Below are 27,912 nucleotides of genomic sequence, written 5' to 3' on the forward strand. Positions count from 1 at the left end.
TCGGGCGGCGGCGGTGGGTCGGGCGGCCGCTGGCCGGGGCGTCAGTGCTGAGGGCGGGCGGCTGAGCGGGCGGCTGAGCGGGCTGCCGGGCTGCCGACATGCCGCTCTTCGCTCCCAACCCCTTCGAGCAGGACGTGGGTGAGCGAGCGGGGCGCGGGGAGGCGGGGCGGCGGCTGGGCCTGGCTGGCCGGCAGGGCCGGGGGCGGCGGGGCGGCGGCCTCCTACTGCCCCCTCTCCTCTCCCCACCTCCGCCTGCCCGCGGCGGGCGCTGGGCTCCCGAGGAGAGGGGGTCACGGCGGCCGGGCGGGGCCGCGGTGCCCAGCCGGCTCGGGGGCGGCCGGCCCGCCTGAGCTGGGGTCACGGAGTCGCGCCTGGGGTGACATTTCTTCCCATCACAAAGGCATGAGGCGCCTTGGAAGTTGGTGCCATCGACGGCATGAAGGCAATGACTCGGTTGTTTTGTTTTGTGTTTCTGCTTTGGCTTATCCTTTCTCGAGCACCAAACTTGCTCAGTGTGTTGCTTTTTCAGGGTTTTTTTGTTGGTTTGTTTTTTTTAAACACTATCTATTCTGAGTCGAAGCACTGGGAAAAGCAATTAAATTAAGCTAGATACTAGAGTCAGATTTACATTTACATTGTTACACCGGAATTTTAGGTAAGAGAAGAATTCAGCGTTCTTGGGATTTTTGTCAAAGCTGGGATGTAAGCAGGTGGAAGAGGCTGTTGTGAGCTCTTCTGTTACCACACCGTCTCTTCTTTGTTGAATATAACTAGTACTGTTTTCTTAACGTGGCTGCAAAGTTTGTGTAATAAAAGCATTCCCTTTCCCCTCACAACTGAGGGGTTTGTAATGTTGACCTATGATTGAAATGAAAGTAGAAACTTGCCAGACCAGCTACGCATAGCCCAGTTATTTCAAATACCTTGGGAAGTTTTACGTGTGTTTTGCCTGACTTAGCTTGCACATGGCTCTAAATAATGTATTTGCACAAGTGAAGATTTTTTTGAACAGGGAACGGTCACAACTCTGCAGGATTCTTGGGCAAACCTAAATATTTTAGTCCTGTAGTGTAAAAGTGGCAGTCTGTTCGCTCGCAGTTTCTTAAACTTCGTTGTACATATACTGAGTGTAACTGTCTGCACTTACTACAGTTAAACAAGTGCAGTGGAGTAGGAACTTTGTAATTATTGAGGCTAAATCTTACAGTCCCTTGCCAGGAAAACTTTGTGTTTGCCATTAGGAGCTTTTTAAAAAATTACTATTCTGTTGTAAATTAGACCACCCAGAATATCAGGTTACCAAGTGTGGATAGTCTGTATTTTAACTTGCAGTATTTACGTGATAGTTTTTAAGTATGCATGCTAGGATTTAACTTTTTTACATTTTGTTTTCTTTTTCATTTGAAAAAGGAAGTTACATACCAAGAAACCAGTCAAGCCCAGCTGATGGCCTCATGCTACTGGAAAGGAGAGATCCCTTCCCGTGGCCCCATCCACCCAGCTGGGTTTTCTTTGATTCACCATTGAGCTGATTCGGTTCTTTTTAGCAGAAAACTGGTTTGCCAGAAGAAAGTATTTGGATCGTCTATGAAGGTGCTGAGTTTGAAAGTTCAATGACTTGAATCAGCTCAACAAAGGTTGTGAAATGATAGTGAAAAGAGGAAGCAGGGCACCCCTGGAAAAGTTAATGGGAAGAACAGGACCCCGCTGTTGTTAGCAGCAAGCAGTGAGGTTGATCCAGCTTGCCTTTCAAGCTGTACATCTAGTACTGGTCTTTACTTGGGTCATGTTTAGAAAATGTAGGTAAACGCATTTTTGATTTGCCACAGCTGGTTTTGCTTTCTTAGTTCTCAACCCCTATGTTTACCTTTTTACAGAGCTGTGCGGAGTCTGAATTCCTTGGCATCTGCTTTGGTGGCTTTGTATATAGTTGCAGTGTCCCAAGATTAACCTATGGAATGGTGTTTTAGAGGCATGTGGTTTCTTTCATCTGTTTTTCTTATTGAGCAGATACCCCAAAACTTCAGTTCTTTAGCGTTAGAAGCTTTTTAATTTCCTGTCTAAATCTGTTCATGGTTTAGTTCATGTGCACTTGCTGTTTTCCCAGCGTTATCCTTCCTCTTAAACAACCTTCATTTCTTCAGTAGTTGCTCCTTCAATTGAGAACAAGCCTATTCCCTTTCATCTTTTGTTTAGTTAGCCTTCTTTCATAAGATTGTTGACATGATCAAGGCAGTAGGAAGTATTTTTCTGTGTAGTTTGACTGGCATCCAGAATTGTGCACCATATTGCAGATTGCTGATAGCTTGTATGATAACACTTCATGTTTCCGTGTGCTTTGCTGAAATGTTTACCTGGCGTGTTTTATTCTAGGGTTGTATTTGCCTTCTTGTGGCTGCTTTACCTTGGTGGCCTGTGTCCTCTTGTGCTAAACTTGGTGTACTCGTCATTCTCCTCTTGTTTACAACTGCTGAGCACTTAGTTTGTAGGAGAATCTTTTATTGGCTCTGAATTTGTGTTTTGTCCTACTGTTACCTTTTCTACCTAATTCAGTCCTCAAAGGTTTACATTTCCTCTCGTGTTGCTTTCGCTTGTGCATTTACTAATGATACCTTCCAACTGTCTGCTAGCTTCCCTGTAAGACCCTTGGCTTTGCTGTCAGTACCAGCCAGAATGTATCAATATTGATTGCAAAACTGATTTTTGAGGCATTCAGGGAATAAAGCACTGTAATGAGGGTGGGGAGATTTTATGTTACTTGTAGAGTGATCCAAGAACTGTAGCTAATAAGTCACATGTGGCATCCTATGGAATGTTTCTGTGCAATCTGAACAGACCATTGATGCTAGATTAGTCTTTAGTAAGATGTCCTTGCCCAGAAGAGTAGCTGCTTTCTGTTATAAGTCACCATGTTTTCCCTTCATTTCTCAGTCTGTAATAATTCTTGTCTTCAGTGTTTGGTCTAAAGTCCTGCAAATATTTGAGGATAAGCTAATTGGGGTGGGTTTCTTTGGATGTTGCTTGAGTGTTTCTTTTTTTAAAATGTAGGGACACATTTTCCAGTACTCAATCTGTGGCTTTGCCTTGATTTGACCAATTGAAATTCCTAAATTCTGAGCCTGAAATTTTATGGCATTTCTTTCTCAGTTTTGAGATCATTACTGGTCTGCTCCCCCGGCCTGCCCTGATTATTATTTTTTTAATATATTGGAGCCTTACTTTTTGTTTGTTTGGGGTTTTTTGTTGTTTTTAATTATATTATGAGGGATGCTTTATAATATGTGACTATTGGTAACTTCAGTTTTGGTGCATTCTAGGCTCTGGTGTACAAGTCTCTGTTAAACCCTACCTAGTCTTTTCAGTGGTTTTCTTGTAGTTTGCAGGTTGTCTGGAATTGTTTGATTTTCAGGTTATTGGCCAATTGAATCAATGAAACCTAATGTCAGACTCGCATTTTAAGCAAAAATTGTATCCTGAAAAGCCTTTTCAGTGAGCTGGATTTACAGTGCAAAAATTACTTTAATATTCTATTTTTGGTCCCATTTTGTTAGAACATTATATAATTGTTAAGGCTAAGTGTTATAGTGCCTTGCCAGTAAAAATTTCTGTTTGCCATTAGGAGCTTTTTAGAAAATCATTATTATGGTATTATTATTTGTGGGGGATCATTATTATTATGGAATCATTACAGGTAGGGTGGCCTTTTCAGCAAGGACCAAGTGGACCATGCAGTGTTACTGGAAATGCAAGTCATATGACTACAGTGTCATCATGCCTATAATCCTTAATTAAATCAAAGCTACAATTTTCTAATTGGGTTATACAAAGGCAAGGCAAACAAACAAAGGTGCATGGCGTTAAATTTCTGGGTTTCATCCATATGGTTCTGCTTTATCTTCTGTGAAACGACAATCTGGAATAGTCCTCAATTTTTTTAGTTCTTCACTTTTCATATATGAACTTTGTTTTTACATACTTAGAATGGCTTTGTGTAAGAGTGGGAATATTTATGTGCAGACAAGATTTTATTTCACATAGCTTCGGTGGGCAGAGCAGTCGTTAGAAAATCTTTTATTTTAGTGATGACAGTCTTTAGCAAATGCCATATCAAATTGAAAAGTTCCTTGTGCTAAATCAGCACATAAGTGCTTGTTTTCTTTAACTTCAAAATTGACACAAGTGGAAAAAAAAGTTCTAGTATTTCTAGGGTTTTTAACTGACATGTTATTTGGCATTATTGGCAAGCCTGGCTCAAGGGAGTTCAGGGCTGAAATAACAAGTTTGAAGGTCGTGTGTGCTAGACAGCATAGAGGTAGAGCTGTTGTCAGGTCAGGATTGCTGATTTCACTGTGTCAGTGTCAAATGCTAATGCTGTAAGTTAAATGGGATATAGGTTTCCAGCAGAAGCAGTCAGTGAGGCACTTGTGTAACAGCATGATACGCTTTTGGTAGGAATCAAAGTGTCACATTGGTTACTTTGGCAGAGATTTCTGCAGAACTTTTGGGGTGTTTAGGGGGCTGTGAGGTTCTCTCAGTTCCTTTTCTTTCTTTTAATGTTCATATAGATATTTTAAGATTCCCCTTCTTGCCCTTGCAGTTGTCCTTGTGTTCTGCCATTGTGAGTATAGATTCTAACATGTCTGCAGAATTGACAGTGTTGTATTAAAGTGAACTGTGTTGCTTTTGTTTTTGCAAACCTGAGGGAATCCAGTGCTGGTTGTGCATGGTGGAAAATGCAGCAGGCCCAGAGAGAGGTGCTGGGTGAACACTGCAGGGTATGGCGGCGGCAAGCTCTGCATGGTGATTCCAGGCTTATAAGAGTGAACATGTGTTACAACACTTCATTATGAATGCAGATCTCGGACACTTTGGCATTATGCCAGGATCTTTAGAAACTGAAGACTTGACGTTTGAAAAGATGTAAACAGGGAGGCTTTTGAGGATTGCCATGTGTTTCCCAGTTGCATAGCATTAGCCCCCCCTCCCTTCCCCCCTTGTCTTTTGGTCGTATTTCTGTGTATTACCCATCCCTTTCTTCTGAAAGAGGGGAAATGTGCAGTTAGGCTGGCAAGGGTGATGTTCCGCTCACCTTTTTGATGTTGTGTGGTAGAGGGATGGTCCTGAAAAACTTGACTTAAGCATGCAGTGGTAAAGCATTACTTTCTCTTCTGGAAGAGGTGGTGACAGTGTTTTAAGGCAGTAGCTTGACAAGCATTTCTTCTTTTGGCAGTAATACCAGTAAACAGTTCCCATCCCCTTCCCAGCTGCTCATTTTACTGGTATCTCCTTTCTTGTGTTGGCATAGTTTTTTGTACAGCTGGATGGCAAGTCGGATCAGGGAACTGATCCAGTTAAAAATGATTAATTGTGTTTTTAATTCTTTGTGGGTTTTTAAAAATATACCAAGCAGCAATAAAAAGAAACTAATTTTGCTTTTATCGTGATTTCTGTAACAGTAAGCTCAAGTCTAGTGTTTGTTCATTAATTGGAGGACTACAGAGTATAAGTCATAGCATTTTTTGCAAGTTTATATTCTCTTGGCACTGAAAAGATCTTGGAGAATGCATCCCTCCTACATCTGTTTCTTCTGATCAAAGTCCATGTCTCAGCATCTGTGAAGTAGTTATCCTTCAAGATTATTTTTCAGCTGGAGCTCATGTTAAGCAAAAAAACAGATGCTGTTAAATTTGTCATGCTGGCAGGGAAGGAAACCTCAAAAGTTGTAGGAGTTTGCCATAGGGCAGCCTTCATATTCTCACCGGGACCACATCTGCTCCCAGAGGGCCACATGGGTACAAGAGGAGGGAGTTTTCATTTGACAGGCCTCCATGTACAAACGTGCTGGCTGGGTGAGAGCGTGGAAAGCACAGGAGCCATGAGTAAGCAGCGCTAAGCGTCACATAGTAGCTATGCTGCTCTTCAGGGTGTAGAAGGTGTGGAGTTGAAAATTTCTTGGTGAAGCCTGGTAAACATCAAGCCTTCCTGTTGACAGTGGAAGAGTGGATCAGATTAGCATGGGACATCTATCATGGCAGGCAGAGCTGACTGTGATTTCCTCTGAGGGTTCAGGGAAACTTCAGTGTATCCTCTGGCAAGTGTTTTTGAGTCTTTTGTAGAGGACAGAAGTGACACTGGTGTCTACATAACAAATACCTTAAGGGGAGGAGAGGTGTTGATGGGTCCCAACGGGCTGAAGAAGCTGAAGGCCCACAGAGCTGCACCACTGCACTTGTTTTACCCTGTTCCTTACCCGGCACTCTTTGTGGGTGAGCCATTTTTTTGGCTTCGCACGACAGCAGGTACAAAGCGAGGTGCTTGGTTTTGCAGTGTTTACGCTGCAGGGTCAGTTTATGAGCTTGCATTTGACTGGCTTGTAAACAAGGTAATTTTAAATTGCCTACATATTTTTATGTTTGAGCATCTATTCCGGTTTGTTTCTTTGCTGTGATATTTTAGAAGAGAGTGCTTTTTACTAGCGAATCAGACAGGCGTGCCTTCTCAATGCATTTTATGTGTATTTTGTGGATGCAATTAAACTTTTTTCAATAGCTTCTCCAAATGTATATTACCTGATTTGATTTGTTTCCTATTTTAAAAGGAGAGTAGTGGAGGGAAAGAGAAGGGAGTGTGGGAAGAGGAAAGTTTGGAGGGCTGGTTTGCAGTTCTGGAGTGTATGAAACGAGAAACAGAGCTGACGTGTATGGCAGTACCTGTTCTCAGGCTTGCCCCACTAGTTGTGCCAACCTGTATCGAAGCACTCCAGCATCCCAGCTGAGCTTGTGTCCCCCCCAGTCAGTGGGTGTTGCTGAGAGCTGAAAGAGCCCAAGTGCTGCGTTGGTCATTGCTGTTTGGGGCGTTTTATGGTTCTGAAGACTTGGGTGTGAAACACAACCTTGATTTTTTTCTTGATTTCCATGCCTTTTTGTTGACCTACCACCATTTCTTACTGTTTACTGTTAGAGGCTTCCTCTCTGCTTGTGGAAGAGGGGGACTTATGGAAAAAGGCATCTCTAAAATATTCCAGGAATTTCGGGGGGGAGACAGATTTCAGATCAGGGTGACAGCAGGCAATGCTATTAAATATTGTGCCTGGTCTGTTTTACAGGCATTAGTGCTATTTGTCATTGGAGAACTGGCTTTGTATGCATAACTGATGGCTGCTGTCATTTGATGAGACGGATTAATTTGACTGACAAGTTTTGATGAGAGGATTCACACCACTGGGGATGGAGATGTGCACGGCAATGCTTTTTGAAAAGCAGGTTTAGCTGGTAGAACTTCATAGGAAACACCAGGCTGAAGTTGTGTGCACCAAACACTGTGTTATGCTGTTCTTATGTGGCTGTTGAGTACTTAGGGTTCATGTATCCAGGAAATGTGCATATAGGGGTTGTTTTGGTTTGATTTTTTTTTTAATAAATTGAACATTAAACTGTTTCAAATTGCAGATGCTAATTTGTTTTCAAGAACAAGCAATGAGTTTTGTGTTAGTGTCCTAAAAATATTGGTGCACTTAAAAGAAAATTTAATGATTATGTCCTTTCTGGGTAAGTTTTTAAGAAGGCTTGTGTTGTAGGAACATACACAATGTTTGCTTCCTCTAAGTAGTTAGTCTAGCTTGCAAAGATAACCTGTGGCCAAAATTGCAAGCTTCCGTTACTCCTCCTTGGTCTGCTTTTACATCTGTAACAAAAGGTATTTACAGTCACTGTTGACTGCTAAGCTTGTGTTTTCTTTGTGGAAGCCATTCTGCTGAGCCAGCCTGAGTATTGTTAAAACTTTTGACTGCAAAACTAAGTAGTGAAACTGGTTATCAGGGAAGATGCTTAATTATACACATGAAATTGGGTTTATCCTGCAGTACTGTTGCTGTCAGCAAACCTTGTAATTTTGAAACAGCTGCTATCACAGAGCACCATCACATTAATAGTGAGTGACCATTATGTTCTGCTTTAATCTGCTAAATAGTCTTTAAAATGCTCCGTCCCAAAGGGATTTAGTGGCTTCTCTTACTGAAATAAAATTCTGTAGAAGTACTGATTATGGTATCACCGTGATTATGAAGTGCATTCTGATGGGTTTAATATGTAACGTAAAAATCTAAAAGCTCTTATCTTTGAATTTACTTAAAATATTAAACTAGCAGGTTAAATCCTAAAGCAGCAAATGCAATGAATGAAATATTTAATTTGCTGTTTATAAGCTATTTTAATTGGACTGTGATATTTACATGTGATTAAAATAACATGACTAATAAAAGCTTCAAAGGAAAGCACAAATAAATAACATTAAACCTTATCAGTTAATATATAGAGTGATATGCTGCAAATATTGATAAGGGATATGTTCTTTTGATAGAACAGTCTGGTTTGTATTGCCTCCTTCTGTGTGTGTTACTAATCATTCCATGCCATTTATTTTTCTCAACGCTTGCTATGGCGTTTAGATTTTCTCAAAAATGTCACAGAAAAAAAAATACTTTGTGTGTTGAATGAGGCTAGGGCTTTCCTTTAGTCCTAAAGATATCTTTTTGTTTGTTTGTTTCCCTTGGAACACGTGAAATATTTAATGGCATGCAAACCTTAGCGGACCTTAAGCAAACTCTAAACTAGGGCTATGACTTCAACTTGGAGTAACTAAACAAACTGTATAGAAGCAGTTTCTTTTTCATAATTTACAGCGTTACATTTCAAGAGTTGTTTCTATTTTTTGGACTTCTAAAAACTTATCCTACTTGTTAGTCCAGTGCTGAAAACTGTACATAACACTTTCCAAGATGGCAAGAATTAGTGCTGACCTGTAGAAGACGCTGCCTGTTGGTACTTTGTATGTGGAGTCTCCTTTTTTTAGTATGTCTGAGAAGGTGTCTGTGGACTACATTCTAAACTTAATAGGATATTACACTTAATCAATTTTGTTTTTCTTTATAGAAAAAGCTACAAATGAATGTAACACCAGTGAGGACTGGGGTCTTATTATGGATATATGTGACAAGGTTGGCAGTACTCCTAACGGGTAAGCTGTATCTCAGCATTACAACATGTAATTTCACGTTCATGTGAAGAATAGTGTTTCCGAGAGAAAATGTCTCAAAATGCTCATCGTAGTCAGCCACGCAAAAAGTGCTACCAATCTGACACTTCTGCAAGCTCTACAAATACATGTAGATGGCTGTAAAAATCTGAAAGAAATGTTCCAACAGGGTTTCTAGTAGAACAATTTGTATATGCTGAGTGCGTTCCAATTTTTATGGAGTTTTGCACAGTAGACCAAGTTATTCATATTTAACGATCTTGCATAAATTTTGAGAAGCAACTATGCCAGTAGGAAAAAGTGAACTAGTTTCTTTGTAGAAAATTATCTAGCTAGGACAGTTAGCTATTTACGATAAGGAATTTATCTGTGTTTATTCATTAGGAACAATGGGACTGATGGAGGAGAAAAGGGGAAAAAAATGGAGATCAAACCGTAGATCAGTTTGAATCAGTCTAGCCTAAGCAGTAATACTGAAACATAAGTGGTAGTTCAGTGATCCCATAATGGCCGAAAGTATTTGCTGAATTCTAAAGTAATCTTTTTGAGTGATAACATGTTCTAAATTTTAAAGTAAACCTGAATTAGTGCATAGGTTGAATTCTTAAGTGATCTTAGAATTTCTATCGGTTATATGTAATTTTTAAGATTACTACACTGCACTGTATGTGCATGCTTTGGGTTTTTTTATTAATTACCTTTCACAGGGAATAACAGCAAATCCATTCATTCTGGAATTCTTTAGTCTTGGAAAAAAAGTGTAGAATGTCCTTTGAGTCCTTTATTAAAAATCTATTTTTTTCTTTAGTTACAAAAGACTTTTTTTAGAGGGAACTGTTTTAAATCTGCTTGGTTTGGGGGAGGAGAAACTGTAAAAAAAAGTTAGTGTTTTTTTCCCCCGATTAGACATGCAAAATATATAACTATATGTATAAGAAGTACATCATTAAATCTTAATATATATTTTTGTATCTACAATAAAATCCTAAATTCAGAATTCTAAATGCCAGTACCGCTAGCATATTTTACTTCAGTTTTGTGTAGTTTTCTTCCCTCCTGCCTTTCACCAAGAGCCATCTTTCTGAAAATAATAAATAGTTGCCTACCCTTAAATAAATACGTAGCTTAGCAACAATATGTTGACTTTGCTTGTACATGAACTTTTTTGTTTGTACATGAACTATGACCAAACATACTCATTATTAGGACTAAACCCATATGTTCTAGCTATGTGTGCATCACCAAGTAACTCAGTACAGTAAGGCTGGAGTTGTAAACCAGAGCAGTTGGTACTGAAACCATCCATCCAGTTTGCAGTTCAGGGTGTTTGGGGTTGTTTTTCCACCTTCAGAACGGGTCTAATCTCTTCTCTTAAACTTAATATCCACACCAGGTGCAAATTTGTCTGTGGATCCTGTCACTCCTCTTATTCTCATGGCTCCTTGAGAGATTGGAGCACTTTTGCTATGCATAGAGGAGCTTCTGGCTTAGTTTCATCCAAAAGGCAAGAAATGTGCATGCATAAAACTCCACGGTGAACTAAATACGCAGCAGGTGGGAATGGTTAGAAAGATTGTTTCAGAACCAGACTAGTGCTCTAAACCAAACTGTGAATATAGGTGCAGCTTATTATCTTAATAGAATGGTTTAAAATATTTCTCACTACTGTACACATAACACATTGGAAAAGACATCTTTTGAAACAAACCAAAACCTTGACAGAAACATCTTTTTTAGTGTTAACAGTGAAAGTTTTGGTTTCATTTCTGCACAGGCTTTTTTTTTTAAGCTTTCCATAAGGTTGCAATTCCGTGACAACTTTAAATTAACAGGAGAGAGAATTTGTGTTGAGAGGGTTGTCAAATATTTCCTCCAGCCCCTTGTGTGATGGATTCCTGGTGAATCTGATCTTGGCAGTGATCTGGCCGAAAACTAACATGCTCAGTCAGATCGTTCCTTGATCTGGGCACTGCATGGCTGCTAAAGCCTCGGTGAGGAAGGGAAGGGGGCTGCATTGCTCTAGGGAGGGACAGTAGGTGACTGTTCCACTGCTTTAATCAGAGACTTTCACTTGTGCCTGCGTAAAGCAACCAAGGAGCCAGAGCCTCAGTGGTGAAGAGCACAGGTTGTTTGAGCTGAGTTCCCTGGGTGACGTGGAGAAATGCAGCCTTGCGGAGGCATTTCTGTGCTTTGGTAATATAGCAGCTGAGGTGTACTGCAAGTGAGATTAGTTGTAAAGATCTCACATTAGGTCTTTATACAGAGATTTCATGTTTTTAGGGGGTTCAGACTAATAGTGTTAATGAAGACTTATATGCATCAGCCTGTGTAGCTCATGCATGCCATTAATGCTCATTTAATGTATGAAAAGCCTTAATAGATTAACATTTAGAATTCTAATAATTGTTCTGTGCTGCTCAGATTTTGCTGAAACAAATTATAAAAATCTTTGTGTCCTGAGAGTCTCGAAAATGGGATTGAAGAGCTGACAACCTGTGTGCACGATTTTTAAATTAAATCTATAAAGACCCTTCACAGTAGCTAGTAAAATAACCGTTTATTTAATCATCACTGCTCCTCATTCTTTCTTTTTATGTAGACATTTCTTTCATTGTCTGTTTCAAATCCATTTCCTCAACTTAATGGCAATTGCTCCCTTTATGACCTGTCAGCAGTTTTATGGAAATTAATACAAAATTCCAGTGTAAAAATGGGGTCTGTGCCAGTCCAGTATGCATAGAACAACAAACAAGTTAAATACTTCCAGCTAGCTCTGGGAAGACTTTATGTTAGGTTACATTTTTGTCAATCGACCCAGTTTTGTTTGCTTACCCAGCTTGAGTATCTGGTATCATTCATTCCACAGATTATGTCAGTCACAGTTATCACTAATAGTTTCCTTGTTCCTTTTTCAGAGCAAAGGATTGCCTTAAAGCCATCATGAAGAGAGTAAATCATAAAGTTCCCCATGTGGCTTTGCAAGCACTTACAGTGAGTAGACTATCATTATTTTGGAAAAACTTTGTATTTTTTATGTAATGCAGCTATTAAATGTGTACTGATCTAGTAATACTTTTATGTATCTTCAGTAGAAGTCAGTCAGGGTGTGCATGCTGCACAGCAGATTAAATTTAACTCTTTTATGTATGCTTTTATTTTGGATTATTTTCATTGTTGTCATAAATTTTCACAATTGTATTTCTGTTGTCAGCTTTTAGGAGCCTGTGTATCAAACTGTGGAAAAATATTTCACTTAGAAGTATGTTCTCGTGATTTTGCTAGTGAAGCTCGAGGTATAATAAATAAGGTAATGTTTTATAACCTTAAGTACCGGGGGAGGATTATTTTGGTAACTTTGCTGTGTCTCAGCATAGGAAAGAATTGGCAAAACTAATGTTCTAGTTAATCGGCATTTTCTAGTCTTCGTGCAGTTGCACATACTGCCAGCTGTTTGTCTTATCACTGAAATTTGTGTACTGCAATTTTTACTGTGAGAAAATAAAGAAGTGACAGGTTGATAATACCTACTTCAGGTTTTTACAAAATGACATAAGCAGTTTTAATTAAAATCTGTGACTCTTCTTAAGCTAAATTAATTCGATAATGGTGAAGGCAGCTTTTCTTGAAGATATTTATTTGGCTCGAGTGAAATTCATAGGCTGAAGTACAAAGGGAAAACTGTGAGAAAGTTAAATTACATTTTTACAAGGAAAAGGGGAAAGTCTTGACACAACTTTCTTAGTTTCTAGGGATTCTCAGAACGTTGAATGAGGAAGTAAGCAAGAAAGAAAGACCTGAATGGTTAGGGTCAAGCAGCTGATGGGATCTAAATCTGGATGTAATGAATTGAATAAGCAGAAAGAGATTTCCCTTAATTACTGTACCAGTTGAAGACAAAAATGGCTAATGGGTTGAAAAGAAGTTAGTTGTCAAATATATGGGAGGCCGGGAATCATCAGAGGTTGAGCAAAGCAATTAAGGAAACTAATAAAGTTGCTGGGAAGCAAAATGAGTTCACAGCTCTTCTGTTTCTTGCTTTGTGTGGAAAAATAGGTCTTAAAGTCCTCCCCTTTGTTCTCATTAGCCACGGTCCATTCTGAAACAGAACATTGACCTTCATGGTCTGACAGCACTTGTGGATGTAAAAGGAAACCTTTAATCCCACTGAAGAATGGTCTACTGGAGTATAATTTATTTTGTTGTTGGGAAATACTTACGTTTTACTCATGTCCCTGGCCCACTTGGAGGAATAATCTTCAGAGGGCAGATAAAATTGTACTTTCTCCCTTTTCTCCAAAAGAAAATTAGTTCAGACAAGTGTAACAAATGTCTTTGTGCTGATACTGAGCCCATCCAGCTACATCTCTCCTTTCAATTAAATGCATGGTTGAGCCCAAACTTGTCAGCGTTCTTACTGTTCAACATATGTTTACGTGCAAGGCACAGGCTTACAGTGTGATCTGAACTACACTCAAATGAGAAATCTTGCCCTTGCATTTGTGCAGTCCCAGGCTCTTATCCAGACAAGCCAAGTGAAACAGATGTAGGTGAGCCCGGCAACCCCAGGATCATTTTTCACCAGCAAGTATCCCCAGGTTGGTTAGTTTGGGTGCTCTGGGTTCAAACTGTAGTCCTTCTCGTGAACTGTCAACAAAATCAGAAAGTGGATGGAGCCTGAGGTGCCTCAGTCCGTGTTTTATCCTTGTAACGTTGACGTGACCTTCACATACATTGGCTGCTTTTCTGAATAGTGGCTCTTTTTGCTCCAGTGAATTTTGTAAGTCTACATAATCACAGGATTAACAGCAGCTGATGTCTAACGTTTCTGAGGGGTACTCTGAAGGGTATTCTTTAGCCATACAGTAGAATAATACTTGATTCTGACCTGCTTTTCTGGAGGTGGATTATCACTTTGGGTGGAGTTGTTAGCACCTAAAATTTGCAGTGCTGAATGAAATTGGTGATCCTGTGTAGATTTAGAGTAGCTGTACATTCTGTGGATGAGGATGGAGGAAGGGGAGCTGTAGAGTCTCTTTCATGTGAGAGGCTGGAGAAAACTGTGGGAGCCAGAGGAGCTGCAGGCAGAGCGTGAACTTGATCTTGGTTTGCCCTCATTCCAAGCAGATATCTTCATTTACCAATCTGTGTCCCTGCACCTCCATTCCTAATTCAGGAGCTGAGTGTGTAAACTGTTCCATGAGCTGGGTGGCACTGTACGTAAGGTGTACCTTTTTGTGAGAGAATCTGAAACAAGGAGACATACCTATATACATACATACAGAGATGGTTCGAAGATCAGGTTTTTGTGAGATCCTGTCACCTGAGAAGTCAACAGGGAGAAATGGGTTTCTGGCATCTGAGGAGAGGACAGCAGAAGTAATAAAAGATAGGGAAGGTATGTTGTCTTGTAGGGAAAGATGGTATCTCATATTAAACCAACTTAATGTGGTTGGGTGGCAAGTAACAATACAAATTAGAAGTAGTGAAGAGAAAGTTGAAATAAAATGGAGGGTAACTAACAGGTGCAGAAGGGTTGAGATAAGCATGGCAAATAACCTGAATTTCTCCAAAACTACTGAGGTGGAAACATGGCTAACTTGGCTAACATTTGAAAAGTCAGAAAGTTTGTCAGTCTTTTTCCTTAACCATTCCTTAATCACCCACTATTGACTCCACTAAAATAACAGCAGGTGAACTGCCTGCAAGATCTAAGCTTTAGCTGTGCAAGAGAATTTGCCTCAGAGGATTGCTGTATGTGTTGAAAGAGCCCAGATTTAGAATAACTGGTTGTTTGCTAGGATCAGGGAAATCAGAACTACCTGCAGTCGGTTGCTGCTTTGGGATAATGGTGTTGAAATCTGCTATGCCAGCTTTCCAACAAAAGGATGATGCTCCAGAAGCTAAGCGTGTTATCTGTAGTAGCGGAATCAGTGTATAAAAGACCATATAATCTAGGCTCTGTTTTCTTTTTTTTTTATCAGGACATTTAATAATTATTAAGGGTGTTTATAGTAAAATGGTTTTGGTAACAGAATTTTACTGAGAGGGAACAATTCCTGTTCGTTTTGAGGTACGAGCATCTCTTTCCATGCAATTTTGTCTTCTAGGCTCATCCGAAAGTATGTGAAAAGCTAAAAACTCTAATGGTGGAGTGGTCGGAAGAATTTCAGAAAGACCCACAGTGTAGCTTAATATCTGCAACTATTAAAGCTTTAAAAGAAGAAGGTGTAACTTTTCCTGCAGCAGGATCGCAGGTAAAAGCGGATTTGGAATACATGGTACTGTTAGGTTCACTGGTCCTGGCGGCGAACAAAGGAAAAGTGTTCAGACGAAATCTTTTGTGCTTTCGATCAGAGGAGAGTAGGATGCTTTTTTGGGTTTGGTTGCCTCCTTATGCTGAGGTTCACCTCTGTTCATTTTGATTTTTTGTGTCCTTGGCTTCCTAAGAAAAATATAACAGACTAAAGGCTGTTTCATGATGCCCTTATGAGTTGTTTCATTTTAGATCCTTTCTTTACTTCCAATAATTTTTAAAGCTTCATTGAGCAGTCACCACCTTAACTCAAAGCAATTCTACGCCCACACTTTGTACATGGTGTTTCATGGTTCTGATTGCTGACTCGGAGCGCATAACCTTCATTTTTCTTCAAAGAGCCTCACAGAACAGGGTAATATTTGGAATGGAGACATTTGTGAAGGATATCTGTACCATGCTTTCCTTTTCCAAGCCTCCATTTCTTGTTCATGCAGCTACCTGCCCACATCAGGAATTGTTCCTGCTCTGCAGTAGGTGGGGTGCTCCAGCCCCTAACCCTCACCCTTTGTATTTTACTTCAGGTAGCATATTATGCTTAATCTTATAGCTGGCAGATATGATGACAGGTGGTTGGGGTTTTTTTCTACGCTTCATTATTGATGCTTCTAAATATTTTCATGTTAATTACAAGTCAAGTGAAGATCAGTCCTGAAAATGAGAACTACAGCTTCTATTACGTATTCCTTAAATGAAGTTTACTTTTCTCTGTATTAAACACAGAGGGGGTTTTTACTTTTACAGTCTTTCCTTCCTCCACAAAGATGTTTTCACTTCTAAATCTAGGATATGTGTTAAAACATATGGAAGAAACACGGAAGATCTAGAGTACTGGCAACCAGTTATGCTTCCTTTCCTGCAAATACATATGAAATGATATCTTGATGTTTTTACATCAAGCAAAGCTGAGATCTGTTAGTATTTGGTGCACTTGTAGGATTGTTTTCTAGGACCATTGATAAGTTCTAGACATGGCTACTGTCTGAAACTTCATTCCCGCTATGTGCGGGAAGACTTCCCTGTCAAAATGAAAACTCTTGATTTTACTATGCTGTGAGGAGACTTGTATTATTTAAGCCAGCAGCTCCCAACTTGGTACATTTGCTCTTCTTTCCCATTGTCCCACCAGCAGAGAGATAGGGTGGCTTTTTGCTCTGATATGCTTCATTAAGTCCAGCTGCTGCCTAAAAGCTTGGATCTTTGCAGCAGATGTAGGACTCCGAAGAGCTTTTCTTCCCTTTGAAAGGGAGGGGTGGAGGACAAAGGTGGAAAGGGTAGTCATTTAAATGAGTAGCCTCACTTCAATAAATGAGGCTAAAATCATTGTTTAAAGGAGATCAGTTATTTAAATATAGGTCTGATTATTTATTTTACTTTGTTTCTTACTGAAAACAAAATAAAATATGCCTGAGATTCTGAAGAGTGCTTATTTTTTCTTCTAGAAGGTCATATTGATTCAGTAATGAAATGCTATAATAAGGCAGCTAACCAGGAACAACTTAACACTAATTTTTTTTTAAGTATATAATTATAGAGCTTGCTTTTTCATTTTTAATCTGAAAAAATTATGCTGTTAATACTTTTGCAGGCTTCCACAAATGCTGCTAAGAATGGTTCATCGTTAAGTAAAAACAAAGAAGATGAAGATATAGCTAAAGGTAAATGGCTAGTCGCAGGCCTGGGTTAGACTTGTGTCCTGGAAGTTTTGTTAAAATGCACAGAAATAGGAAGTTGTACTCTCTTCTGCTGCATCAAACTGAAAGTAAGGGCACAGCAGGTTGGGAATTAGTATACTGTATCATTCCAGGTGTTTTCCTCATGGATGAGGATTTGGGGTAAAATACATTCTTCCCCATCACATAGCCATTAGCTTTGTTTTGTGACTGCTTTCTCTCCAGTGAGTTTGGTCTTCTCCCTTCTGCAGCCACATGCTTTATTTTAGCCTATATCTTGATGTTTTGTTTTTTTTTTTTTAAATCAGAACATATAAATGTTTGTTTTCTCTCACCTCTTTCTTGGATATAGTTACTGTTGTTCAGATATCATAGTGAAGAATTTATGAGTATTTCTGATCGTGCTAATGATGCTACTGACATTAGTAGTGTGTGCACCGCTTCTAGTGGGCTGTACCATGAAAAGCAGAAGTTTTTTTAAATGATTCATAACTTGTGCATGATTATGTTTTGTCTTTTTAATCTTGTTGCTGCGCAGAGTAAAGCTGTTGAAACACGAAATGTGGCTAGTAGTTTGGAGCAAAGATTTTAAACTTAAAATATTAGAGAAGCAGATACAGACCATGTTTATAATATAGCAGTATTTTTCTTTTTTTATTAGGAAAGCAAACTGCCTTTGTATACAGGGATAAAATATACAAACTTTTTTTTTTCCCCTCCCCTAATTGTAGCTATCGAATTGTCTTTGCAAGAGCAGAAGCAGCAACAATTGGAAACTAAATCCTTGTACCCATCTGCAGAAATTCAGCAAAACAATCAGAACTCGAGGAAGGTGCGAGCTCTGTATGACTTTGAAGCTGTCGAGGACAATGAGCTCACCTTTAAAAGTGGAGAAATTATTTTTGTATTGGATGACAGGTATAATATACTCAAGATGAAGGTGCCTTTATTCCACTACTGTGTTTTCTTAGGATAGCAAATTTTTCCTGTGATGCTTTTTCCCCACATAAATGTATATTGTCACTCTGGCCTCCCTCAAATCCCTTTATTTTCCGCCATTCTTTCCATACTCCCAAGTTTTTGACCTCAAGTCATTTTTGATGCAGGGAGAACCTTGCTCTATTACATTGGGTATTTCATGCTGTGGTGTAGGTCCACTTTGTAGCTTTTAAGATAAGCGTTAGCTGGTTATAACATGTGCCATAAGAATGTGCATACACATCACAGTGCTAAATTCTGGCTGCTTTGAGAAACTGTTAAATCTCTGGCTATCAAGCATCATGTTTGCCAAGAATAAAACTGAAGAAAAAATACTTAAAATATTTTTTGTTGTTATCACCGTTGCCTCAATGATATCCGAGAAGCAGTACTTCTTCCCTGCTAATGCTGTTCTCATTTAATAGAGTTTGACAGCTCAGTTATCTCTAATGTTAATCCCCACTTGTGTACTACTTCTAAACTTTTAGAAAAAGCTATAACGGGCTGTCATCTAATCAGTCAAAAGAATTGAAGAGTTGTGTTAATTTTTGAGTGATTGCTACTGAATGATTTTACTTCCTTCAATCCCTCCTCCCCACCCCTCTGCCCCAGCTCCTGTCTTTGGTTTTGTGGGTAATCTCTACAAATGTTCTCCATTGCCTTTGTTACTGGATACACAGGGAAGCAGTGTAGTGGCTCTCACAGGTATTCTGTCAAAAGCCCAAAATATGTCACTGACACTAAACGTTGATATTCAGAGTTTTGTAATACATCTTTGTTTCCCCAGTGACACCAATTGGTGGAAAGGTGAAAATCATAGAGGCGTAGGACTGTTTCCATCTAATTTTGTGACTTCTGACTTAAATGTGGAAACAGAGTCAGGTAAGTGAGCTACTAAACGCTGACAGATAATTTTAGAAAGGTGGGCTTACGGTGGAACTACTAATTAGTCCATCAGCAAAATAATTTTCTGAAATCTGCCCAGGGAAAGAATTCAGAGACATCCTGCCCTTGTTTCAAGCGAGCGAGCAAGCAAGTGTATACCACTGCTGTAACTCAATTTAGCAATTTCTGTCTTCTGATTCTCCTCTTAAGTTGTTACCTTTTCCTGTTCGAGAAATTCCATTCAATTTACCGTAATTCTTTGTCAGTAACATACTACATATGAATCCAGTCGCTTGCCATTTAAAAAGTCAAAGTCTCTTTTCAGACGTCAGACCTAGTATGGAGTAACATTCATACCTGTGTCAGTGGTTTGTAAGAATCACATTGTTAGCTTTATTCATGCTCATGATACCAAAATAAATCTTAACACTTACGACTTGACTGAAAGTAACCACACATGTGTTGGAGGTGGTTTTAGATGCTAATATGACTCAGGAGTCTTTCCCTTGCTGGGCCTAGGTTCATAATCAGGCTAACAGCCCAAAGGAAGAAGCTTGTCAGAACATTTTCTAGGCAAACCCGTTTTCCCTTCTGCAGCAGCTAGGTGTATCACTGCTTAAACTACTTATTCAAATTTCTCTCTCGTTTAAAGAACTGATGGAAGGCAAGGAGAAAATGTGTATTTTAAGGTAGCATAGTAACACAGCTACAGAAAAGAAACTAATGTTTGTTCTTTCAGCAACTGTGGATAAAAATTCTGTTCCTGAGGATGCTACAGAAGAAATTAAGAAAGCAGAACCTGAACCAGTTTATATAGATGAGGTATGCAGTCACTTTCAATATAAAATAATTGCTGAATGCATTGGTTGAAACATTCTTTTGTTACTGAATGTTAGCAGATGATCCTTTTTATATTAACTTTTTTAATTTGAAAATAGAAACAGTCTCTGCCGTGCTTCAGAGATAACTGTTCTTAATCTTTACCTTTCAGGATAAGATGGATAAAACACTGCAGGTACTTCAGAGTATAGATCCGACAGATTTAAAACTTGATTCTCCAGATCTTCTAGACTCAGAAGGTACTTTGAGCACTAAGTTAGCTAGTTGTTTTATTTCTTCTGACAAGTACATTTTGTGGATTAAGCTGGTAATTAATTTGCATTTATTTTAAGATTAGAGAACCTGTGGTCTGTACTAATAGTGTGTTGTATAATAGCTTACTTCACAGTGAGAGCATGGGGCTATATGTATAACTAAATTTTCTAATAGTTGCCAAGCCAACTCCCATGTTTAGCAGAATAATTTGCATAACTTCCAGTTAGTGTAAAATCCCTGATCTTTGCAGGATCCATCCACCTATCAAAACTCTGCTTGAAATAAGCAATTAATTTTATGTCAAAATTTCTCCAAAGTACTGCTGACTAGGAGGAAGTTAGTTGAGTTTGATTAAAGGCCAGTTAGTTCAAGATGTGTAATAACAATTGAGCGTACATTAAAAAAGCGATGTTCCTAGAATGGAGAAAGTGAAAGCAAAGTTCTACAGTACAGCACATCTAGACAGATTCATAGGCAGTTTGGATTGGATATTCCAGTAGGAGATGAAAGTCATAGAGTTTGCACAACACAAGCAAGAACGCAAAATTTTCCCTGTGTTTTAGCAGTAGTCGTTTGTTTGAGAGGGTAGAGGGGGAAAAAGCAGAGAAGATGACAAGGCAGAATAACCGAAGTATTTTTTCTGTCTATTTGGGCTGGAGGAATGGGACACACGTGATAATTAGGTGCACTCTCCAATTTTGTTTGCTGTTTTAGTGTACTTGGATAAAGTATTTTTTGACTGTTTAAACTTTTAATTGGGCAAGAGACTAACTACCTTGACACTTTTGTCTTCACAGATATTTGTCAACAGATGGGTCCAATGATAGATGAAAAACTAGAAGAGATAGATAGGTGAGCCGTAACATGTAGCTTCTGCATTGTTTACTTTGATTTAATTTAAATTGTGCAGTTCTGGGTTTTTTGGTTTTGTTTTTTTTTTTACTTTTATCTCCCAAGCTAGAAAATCGTGCAAGAAAGAAATTTTGACAACTCTGTTCTGACAACACTTAGGGCTGAGGTCCCAGTGTGTGTAATAAGATTTGATTGCTGCTCTCCAAAATTCACTGCATAAGTTGCTGGATGCCTTTTGTAGTAGCATGTTTTAAGTGTAGCCTTTTGCAATCTGTCTAGAGCGTGGTGCTCTCAGGCTGCTGCTGACTGTCCTCCATGACAGAAAACACTATTCAATGCTGTCTTAACCTCTTCCCCCTCAGACTCCTAGGGATATCTGAGGTTGAAAAGAAAAGGTAACTAACACCTGTGGAGTTGCTTGCATTATTGCAGCTGGGGAAGAACAGTTGTTCACCATTTGGACTCTCCTTCCAGTCCCATTGGTGTAAGAGAATGGCGTAAGGAACAGAATGGCAATTTTACAATGTAGATGTGCAAGAAATTGATCATCTACCTTTATAATTTTTTTCCCTTGCATAGTCAACACTGTTTAATGAACCACTCTTCTTTTTTTACTATGTTAACATTAGATGTTAGAGAAACTTAGTGTTTGCGTATATTTGTTTTGAAACAGAAAACATTCAGAATTATCTGAATTGAATGTGAAAGTTCTAGAAGCTCTGGAGCTTTATAACAAATTGATGAATGAAGCACCGATGTATTCGGCCTACTCAAAACTCCACCATCCTGCACAATACCCACCTACATCTTCTGGTGTTTCAGTGCAGGTCAGTATCCCTTTCTGGAAATAGGGACTTTCCTAATATAGATTTCTATTTAAAAAGATGACAGCAAAAACGAAGTGTATGCTTTCTTGCTAGCCTACGAACAATCTGATATTGCCTGGTGACTTCTTACAGCCTTTAGAATAAAATATCATTTATGCACTGGAACAGGGTACTTCAATTTGCAGTTACCTGCTTGTACAATAAGGTACACTTGTTAATTTTGCTCCGCTTAGCAGAAAGATACTGTATTGAAAATACTAAAAGATTCCTCTCCTAGTTAATTTTCTACAGTTAGAAATGTGTGGTTCAGCAGCTTGGTGGATATTCTCGCTGTGAGTCATGTCCTCAGTCTAAAAGTAAAATGTTACCTTCTTATAACAAGGATGTGAGTGAACTTTAATATTAGTGCATTAATCATGAGTGCAGTGTACTTTTTCTAAACATAGAAACTCTAGTCTGATTTTTAGTTCTTCCTCCCCCCTTAAGAAATGAACACGTTGTGTTAGGGGGTATAGTTGCTCAAAACTGTTCTACAGTATCTCTAATGTACCATATTGATGTTTTAAGAAAATAAAAATGGAGGAAAAGAGAGAAAGATTCTTTTTGGAGAAAGCACAGAATGGGTGTTTTTACTTTAAGTGAATTTTACTTTAATGTTAATTGTTCAGTGGGAAAAGAATAGTTGCCATAGCAACTGCTAGATCTGAATATATGTCAGTTAAAAGTAATTCTGTGTCCTTAACTCCTGGCAAGGATGGAAAATTTATTATATTTGGAGGTTAAAAAGTAATTTAAGCCAAAAGGCAAGTGAAGTGTACTATTTCTTCCAAGATGCATGCTTCCGGTGGTGAAAAATACAAGATAATGGTAACCTTGCTGAGCTTAGCATAGTTACTTGGTACAAACCTGTCTGTTCCTCAGTGTCCATATACTACCCGAAGTCCAAAACCAATGAGCAGCATAGGCTTCTGTAGGCTGAGTGTTATAACACCTGTTCTACCTGAATTTTGAGTAAAGACTTGCATTACTGTAAACCAGAATTAACAAGAAACTCAAGTTTTTGCTTTCCTTTTGTGTTATAATCTTAGAATAGTCTTATGTTTCAATTTCCAAAATGTGTGAAATAACAAATCTCATGTGGCGCCCATGTCCTTACTCATATCTGTGCGTCAAAATACGCAAGGATTGAACATTTACAAAGAAGAGGCAAATGGGAGAGAAAGAAATAAGGTTTCTGGGAAGGGCTGAGGTCTTGTACGTGATATAAAAGGTTCTTCTTTTGAATATTAAGCACTGATCTCGTTAGCAGTGCATTTGTGAAGAAGGTTCTTTATTTGTGAAATAAAGGATGCCTATTTAAAACATGTTATGAAAAATTAGTTGATGTCCATTCAGCCTTTGAACTCTAACATACTTGTTTATTGTAGTGGTATTCTGTGCCACGTTTGCTGCTACTTAATTGAAAATAAAAGGTATAAAATTACATTATTTTTTAATTTTGTTTTATTTACAGTCATACCCTGTACAGGCACCTAGTGGAAACTACATGATCCAGGGTGTTCACCAAGTCACCATTTCCCCAGGTTATAGCTTAGGACCTGATCAGATGGGGCCGTTGAGGTCTCTGCCTCAAAGTATAAATTCTTCTGGAGCAACTCAGCCAGCTCAAGCTGCCTATTTAAGGTATTGCCTCAGCAAACTGTTAAATCACCTTCTTCCTGGTGCTAATTTTACTACTTTGTCTAGAGGTTGGTTGTGTGTTCTTGGGATATTTATGATGGCATGTAACACTGTTTGATTGTTTTGAAAATATACAGATTGCTTTTGGACTAAGCAATATTCTTCTTTGCAAGCCTACTTATCAGATAAATAGATAGGAACTTGTCAGAATTAGATTTGTTTTTGTTTTGTTACAGCCCAGGACCAGATTCTGTGTTAAACCAGACATACGTGAACCAGAACCCTGGCCTTCAGTCAGCTGCCAGCACAGCTGCTTACACCCAGCAGCAGATGGGAATGTCAGTGGATATGTCAGCTTACCAGAATAACACATCGAGTTTGCCTCAAGGACCAGGTTATCCTGTGGCAGTTCCTGCTCATTCCGTTCTACAGCAACAAACAAATTACCATCAACAGCCTCTCCTTTAAAAACAAACCAGCTCATATTTCTGAATTAATGAATAAATGTTGCCTGACCTAATGATTTTTATGAATACCTGTCATGGATATCAAAATACGTTTTCCTTTTAAATAACCCAACTTACTGCATTAGGGTGATGCGGAGTAAAAATATGCATCAGATCTGATTGTTAAGCATTTGCATAAAGATAACTTGAACTAGATTAGCTGATGGTTTAAAATAGTTTCAGATTACTTTGAGCCCTTATTTCGGTGCTTTCAAGAGACGCCACTTGTGAATTTTAAGTTAAAAGACTGTCCAGAATAATTTTATTTGAAATGTGTTTCTTGAGGAAAACTTGAGGATGCCTAATCATTGTTAATGTGTTGCTCTCATTATGCATTGCCTCCTCTGGTATCTTGCTATAATCTTCCTATCCAAGTGGCTTTAAAGAATCTCTGCAGATTTAGACCACTTTCCCTCTGCGCTGCTGTAGTGAGCTTTACAATAGGATGCGCACTGCGTGATTGTAACAACTGCATGAGTTCAGCAGATGAGAGTTGGAAGAGAAAACTATTTGATATTTGTGACAGCGAGGACCATGTACCTGCAGAAATAGGAGAAATCAGATTTTTTTACAGTGCTGCCTGCTAGTTTTGTGGTAACTGCGGAGAGCTTCTGTTGTGTTTCTCTTGAAGGAAACAGGTGGGGTTTTGCTAGAACTTGCTTGAGTCTTTTGGCAGAGGTGGTACTGCAAGCACACGTCTCCTTCCAAGAGCAGGCAAGGGGTGCTCCCAGCTGACTGTGTGGGCACTCTGTGGATACAAGGTGCTGAGCCAGAAACTTGTACAGAATCTCTTATCTTTTCCTTTTTGGATGTATTTAGAAGTGAAGGAGTATTGTAGTTCCTTGTGGTAAAGGAAGGGGGCTGAAGAATGCTTGAAGCTTCTTAAGACTGTGAGAATCTGCCTTGTTCCCTTTCCAAGGGGGAGCCGAGTGGAACAGGAACCATCTTTATGGGACCAAGGAGTTCTTCCCTCTCTTGGATTTCCTTTCTCTGCCACCATGCCTAAATAAATGCCGATTGCAGTCAGAGAAACTCTTAAGCCATTTGGAAAAGGTGTATTTAATGCACTACTATAGGCAGAATACATGAGCTTTGTGAGTGGGATTGTGCTCCTCGTTTAATACAAGGAGTGGTTGTGTACTGAAAATGGCAGATGTGTCTTCAGAAAAGGAATTGCCTTGGAACTGTGGAAGTGTAGCATTTGGTGGCCAAGAAAAAGAAACTGAAGAATTTCTTCCCTGATGCACTTTTTTAATGGGTGGGGTTTGTACAAGTGGAGCAGATGAGCTGAATTACCTTTCAGGAATGTGGGATTTCTTTCTTTTATTGTTTCAACCTCTGGAAAAAATTGCATCATTTCCCTCCTTTTACCTGCTCACTTTAGCATAATCATATTTATACCTACTTTAACAATTTTATGATGAGTAATAATCTTTAGATTGGGAAAATAACGGAAGCAAATTGCTGATAAAAACATCTTGATTAAATGCATGAAACTCCCAGATGTCTGAATAAGTATGTTTGGTGTATAAATTTTCTACCAAATTGGAGCTATCAGACTGTAGACTGTTGTTGAGTAATAAAAAACACTCTTCACTCAGCGCGACCTCCATTTCTTTTCCATTTTATTTAATTATTTAGTGTCATGACCTTACTCATTTGCAGCCTTATGCTTATGCAATGAGGTGTACAGTACCTGCTCTTTAAAGCATTTTTTAATTTAAATTTGTGCAATTGGAAGGAAGGTTTTGTCTTTCCTTTTGACATGACTTTAATTTGTCCTTAGCTTCCCTTTGAAGTAGCTTAGCGTAAATAACACATGTTGCAATACTGAAGTACTTTGATAACTTGTTCCTTGTGTTCTTTAAGGAATAGAATTAATTTCAATGCTGCTGTTCAAAATTCTTATTGTTTGGAGATTTTTTTGTAAGAGTTTACTTTGTTCCAAGTTGGTGTGTAGTCAAACTAAACCTTGCTTATATCATTTATGTAGATTCTCCATGTTTGCTAGGAAATTGAGGTTGAGGTAGGTATTTTTATGGGATTCGAAACTTTGGTCCAGCAGAAATATTGAGTATCTTAAATTGAGATAGCTAAACAGATGTGATTTGATTATATTCAGTTAATTATTAAATATAAATAATGTACATACTCATTTGTCTGAGATTTTTCTATGCAGCTACATATATGCATACTGTTGAAGCCTGAAATTTTATAAAAGCAGGATTTGTCATTGTCATCTCTTATATTCCTAATTCTGTGATATGCAACTTGTAGATAGTGTAAAATAATTTAATTATTATTAAAATAGTGTACTGAGAGGGTTTTGGTGTTAATAGGATCTGGTTTTTCTCATCATACTTCTATACATTATCATATTTATTTTTAAGGCCTGATTGTAACTGAACATGCTGCCAAAGGATTTATCTAACTTCAGATTTCTACATTAGGTTTCTACCTACTGTTTTATATCAGGAATCAACGGTAGAGAACTTCTGCTTTTTCATATAAACTCTTAATGGTTAACATAGAAATTTGTGCAACTTTATAATGAGAATTATATTGTAATACATTTGTTTCATGGGCGTTGAAAATATCAGTACTAGATAATTTTTCATCTGGTATGAGTTGGCAACCTATTATGTCTAAGTTATAGTCAGCTGAAAGCAACAATTGAATTTGTCTAATATCACCATGCAGAGACATGTTTTGAGAAATTGTGGTCTTTCATCCAGCCTTGATGTGACAAACACATTGTCTGTTTAATTTGATAAAGAAATTGCAAATGTAAGAAAATGACATTGTTTCTGTAACAAGTAAACCTTAAAAATAATATTCTGTGTTCGTTTTACTTCAGATTTTGTTTGTAGATGTTCATGGACTTGTGGAACAGTAATTCTTCTGAAGGCTGTCCTTTAGAGAGGAGAGCTGAGCAGGATGTGGCTGCAGCTGCAATCTCTTACATGAATTATTTTCTGATAGGAAGGTATTTTTTTCCTTATTTTTATCTATGCATCTTTTCTAAGAAATAATAGGCACTACTCTTGCTTACATTGAACACTGTGATGTATCTGTTGAATGAATGACTTGTTAGAATTTATGGCTCTTACATTAAATTTTATATGAAGCTGACTCAAACTGTTTTGAATTGGTGAAGATGGAAAATGAAGGGAAGGAAATGCTGCTGGGGCAGGGTCTGAGCACGGCTGAGCCTTCACAGTTCTGCTCCCTTCACCATAACGTCTTCTGGTCGGCTAGCGAGCAGTCCGGCTCCCAGCGAGCAGCATGTCTGAGCTTCGAATTCAGATCAAGGTTCTGCTTCTTTTTGGTTTGGGGTTGAAGGTGACTGGTTAGTGGATTATCACAGTTCTTACAGAAAATGATCTTAAAGAGTTTGCAGTATTAAAAATGGGGGGTCTGTTCTATTGGACTATCCATTTGGCCTCCTGTCTGCGATATGTGTGCATTGCCTTGTGAGAATAAACCAGTGTTTAACACACACGGGTGAACGGTCTGCTGTTTGCTATGTATTTATGTCCTTGCCACAACTACAAGGCAAAAGCTACATGAGTTGGGCGAATGTCGCTGCTGCAGCCCTCCTGGGCTTCCCCTTCGCTGTCCCTCTCAGCCTTGCTCCTTGGTCCTGGGCTAGCACCTGGCCACTAGCCTAGCTGCCACCAGCTCATCCTGTTCCCACACACCATCGGCAAAGCCAGCGCTCTGGGAGAGACCGTTGTTCCCCCGTAGCTACTGGGAGGGCGGGTCGGAGGCCACGAAGGTGCTGGAGCGGGCGGCGCGTGCGGGGCGGCTGCGGGAGCGGGGGCTGCCCAGCCGGGGCAGGGGCAGGCGGGGAGGGGACCTTGTCGGGGCACACAGAGACCTCGCGGGCGGGTGGCGAGGGGCCGGGGCCGGGCTCTGCCCAGCGGTGCCCAGCGCCAGGGCTGGGGCCAGCGGGCACCCGCTGCGGCACGGGCGGCTGCTGCGGCCCGTGAGGGAGAGCTGCTGTGCCGGGAGGGTGCCGGGCAGGCTGGGGGGGCTCCTCCTGCCCAGCCCCCCCAGCCCAGGCTCTG

At 39.3% G+C, this 27,912-nt stretch overlaps 1 protein-coding gene across 5 annotated transcripts; it reads left to right on the top strand.

The window, feature by feature from the left end:
• STAM2 (signal transducing adaptor molecule 2) lies at positions 1–27,341 on the top strand. Of its 5 annotated transcripts, none has more exons than XM_040603401.1 (14): positions 1–138; positions 8,931–9,015; positions 11,949–12,024; positions 12,245–12,340; positions 15,141–15,287; positions 16,935–17,004; positions 17,751–17,937; positions 18,785–18,879; positions 19,622–19,704; positions 19,874–19,961; positions 20,775–20,829; positions 21,503–21,656; positions 23,170–23,339; positions 23,573–27,341. In XM_040603401.1, exons 1-14 carry the CDS (start codon positions 99–101, stop codon positions 23,802–23,804), a joined length of 1,578 nt encoding a protein of 525 aa, XP_040459335.1. In that variant the 5' UTR covers positions 1–98; the 3' UTR covers positions 23,805–27,341. The 5 variants fall into 5 exon arrangements, with proteins under 5 accessions (XP_040459335.1, XP_040459338.1, XP_040459339.1 ...); XM_040603402.1 differs by lacking the exon at positions 1–138 and adding an exon at positions 350–1,593; XM_040603404.1 differs by lacking the exon at positions 12,245–12,340.
• Positions 27,342–27,912: the final 571 nt, after the last annotated feature.

The sequence above is a fragment of the Falco naumanni genome, chromosome 8, assembly GCF_017639655.2.
Source record: "Falco naumanni isolate bFalNau1 chromosome 8, bFalNau1.pat, whole genome shotgun sequence".
Classification (NCBI taxonomy): domain Eukaryota; kingdom Metazoa; phylum Chordata; class Aves; order Falconiformes; family Falconidae; genus Falco; species Falco naumanni.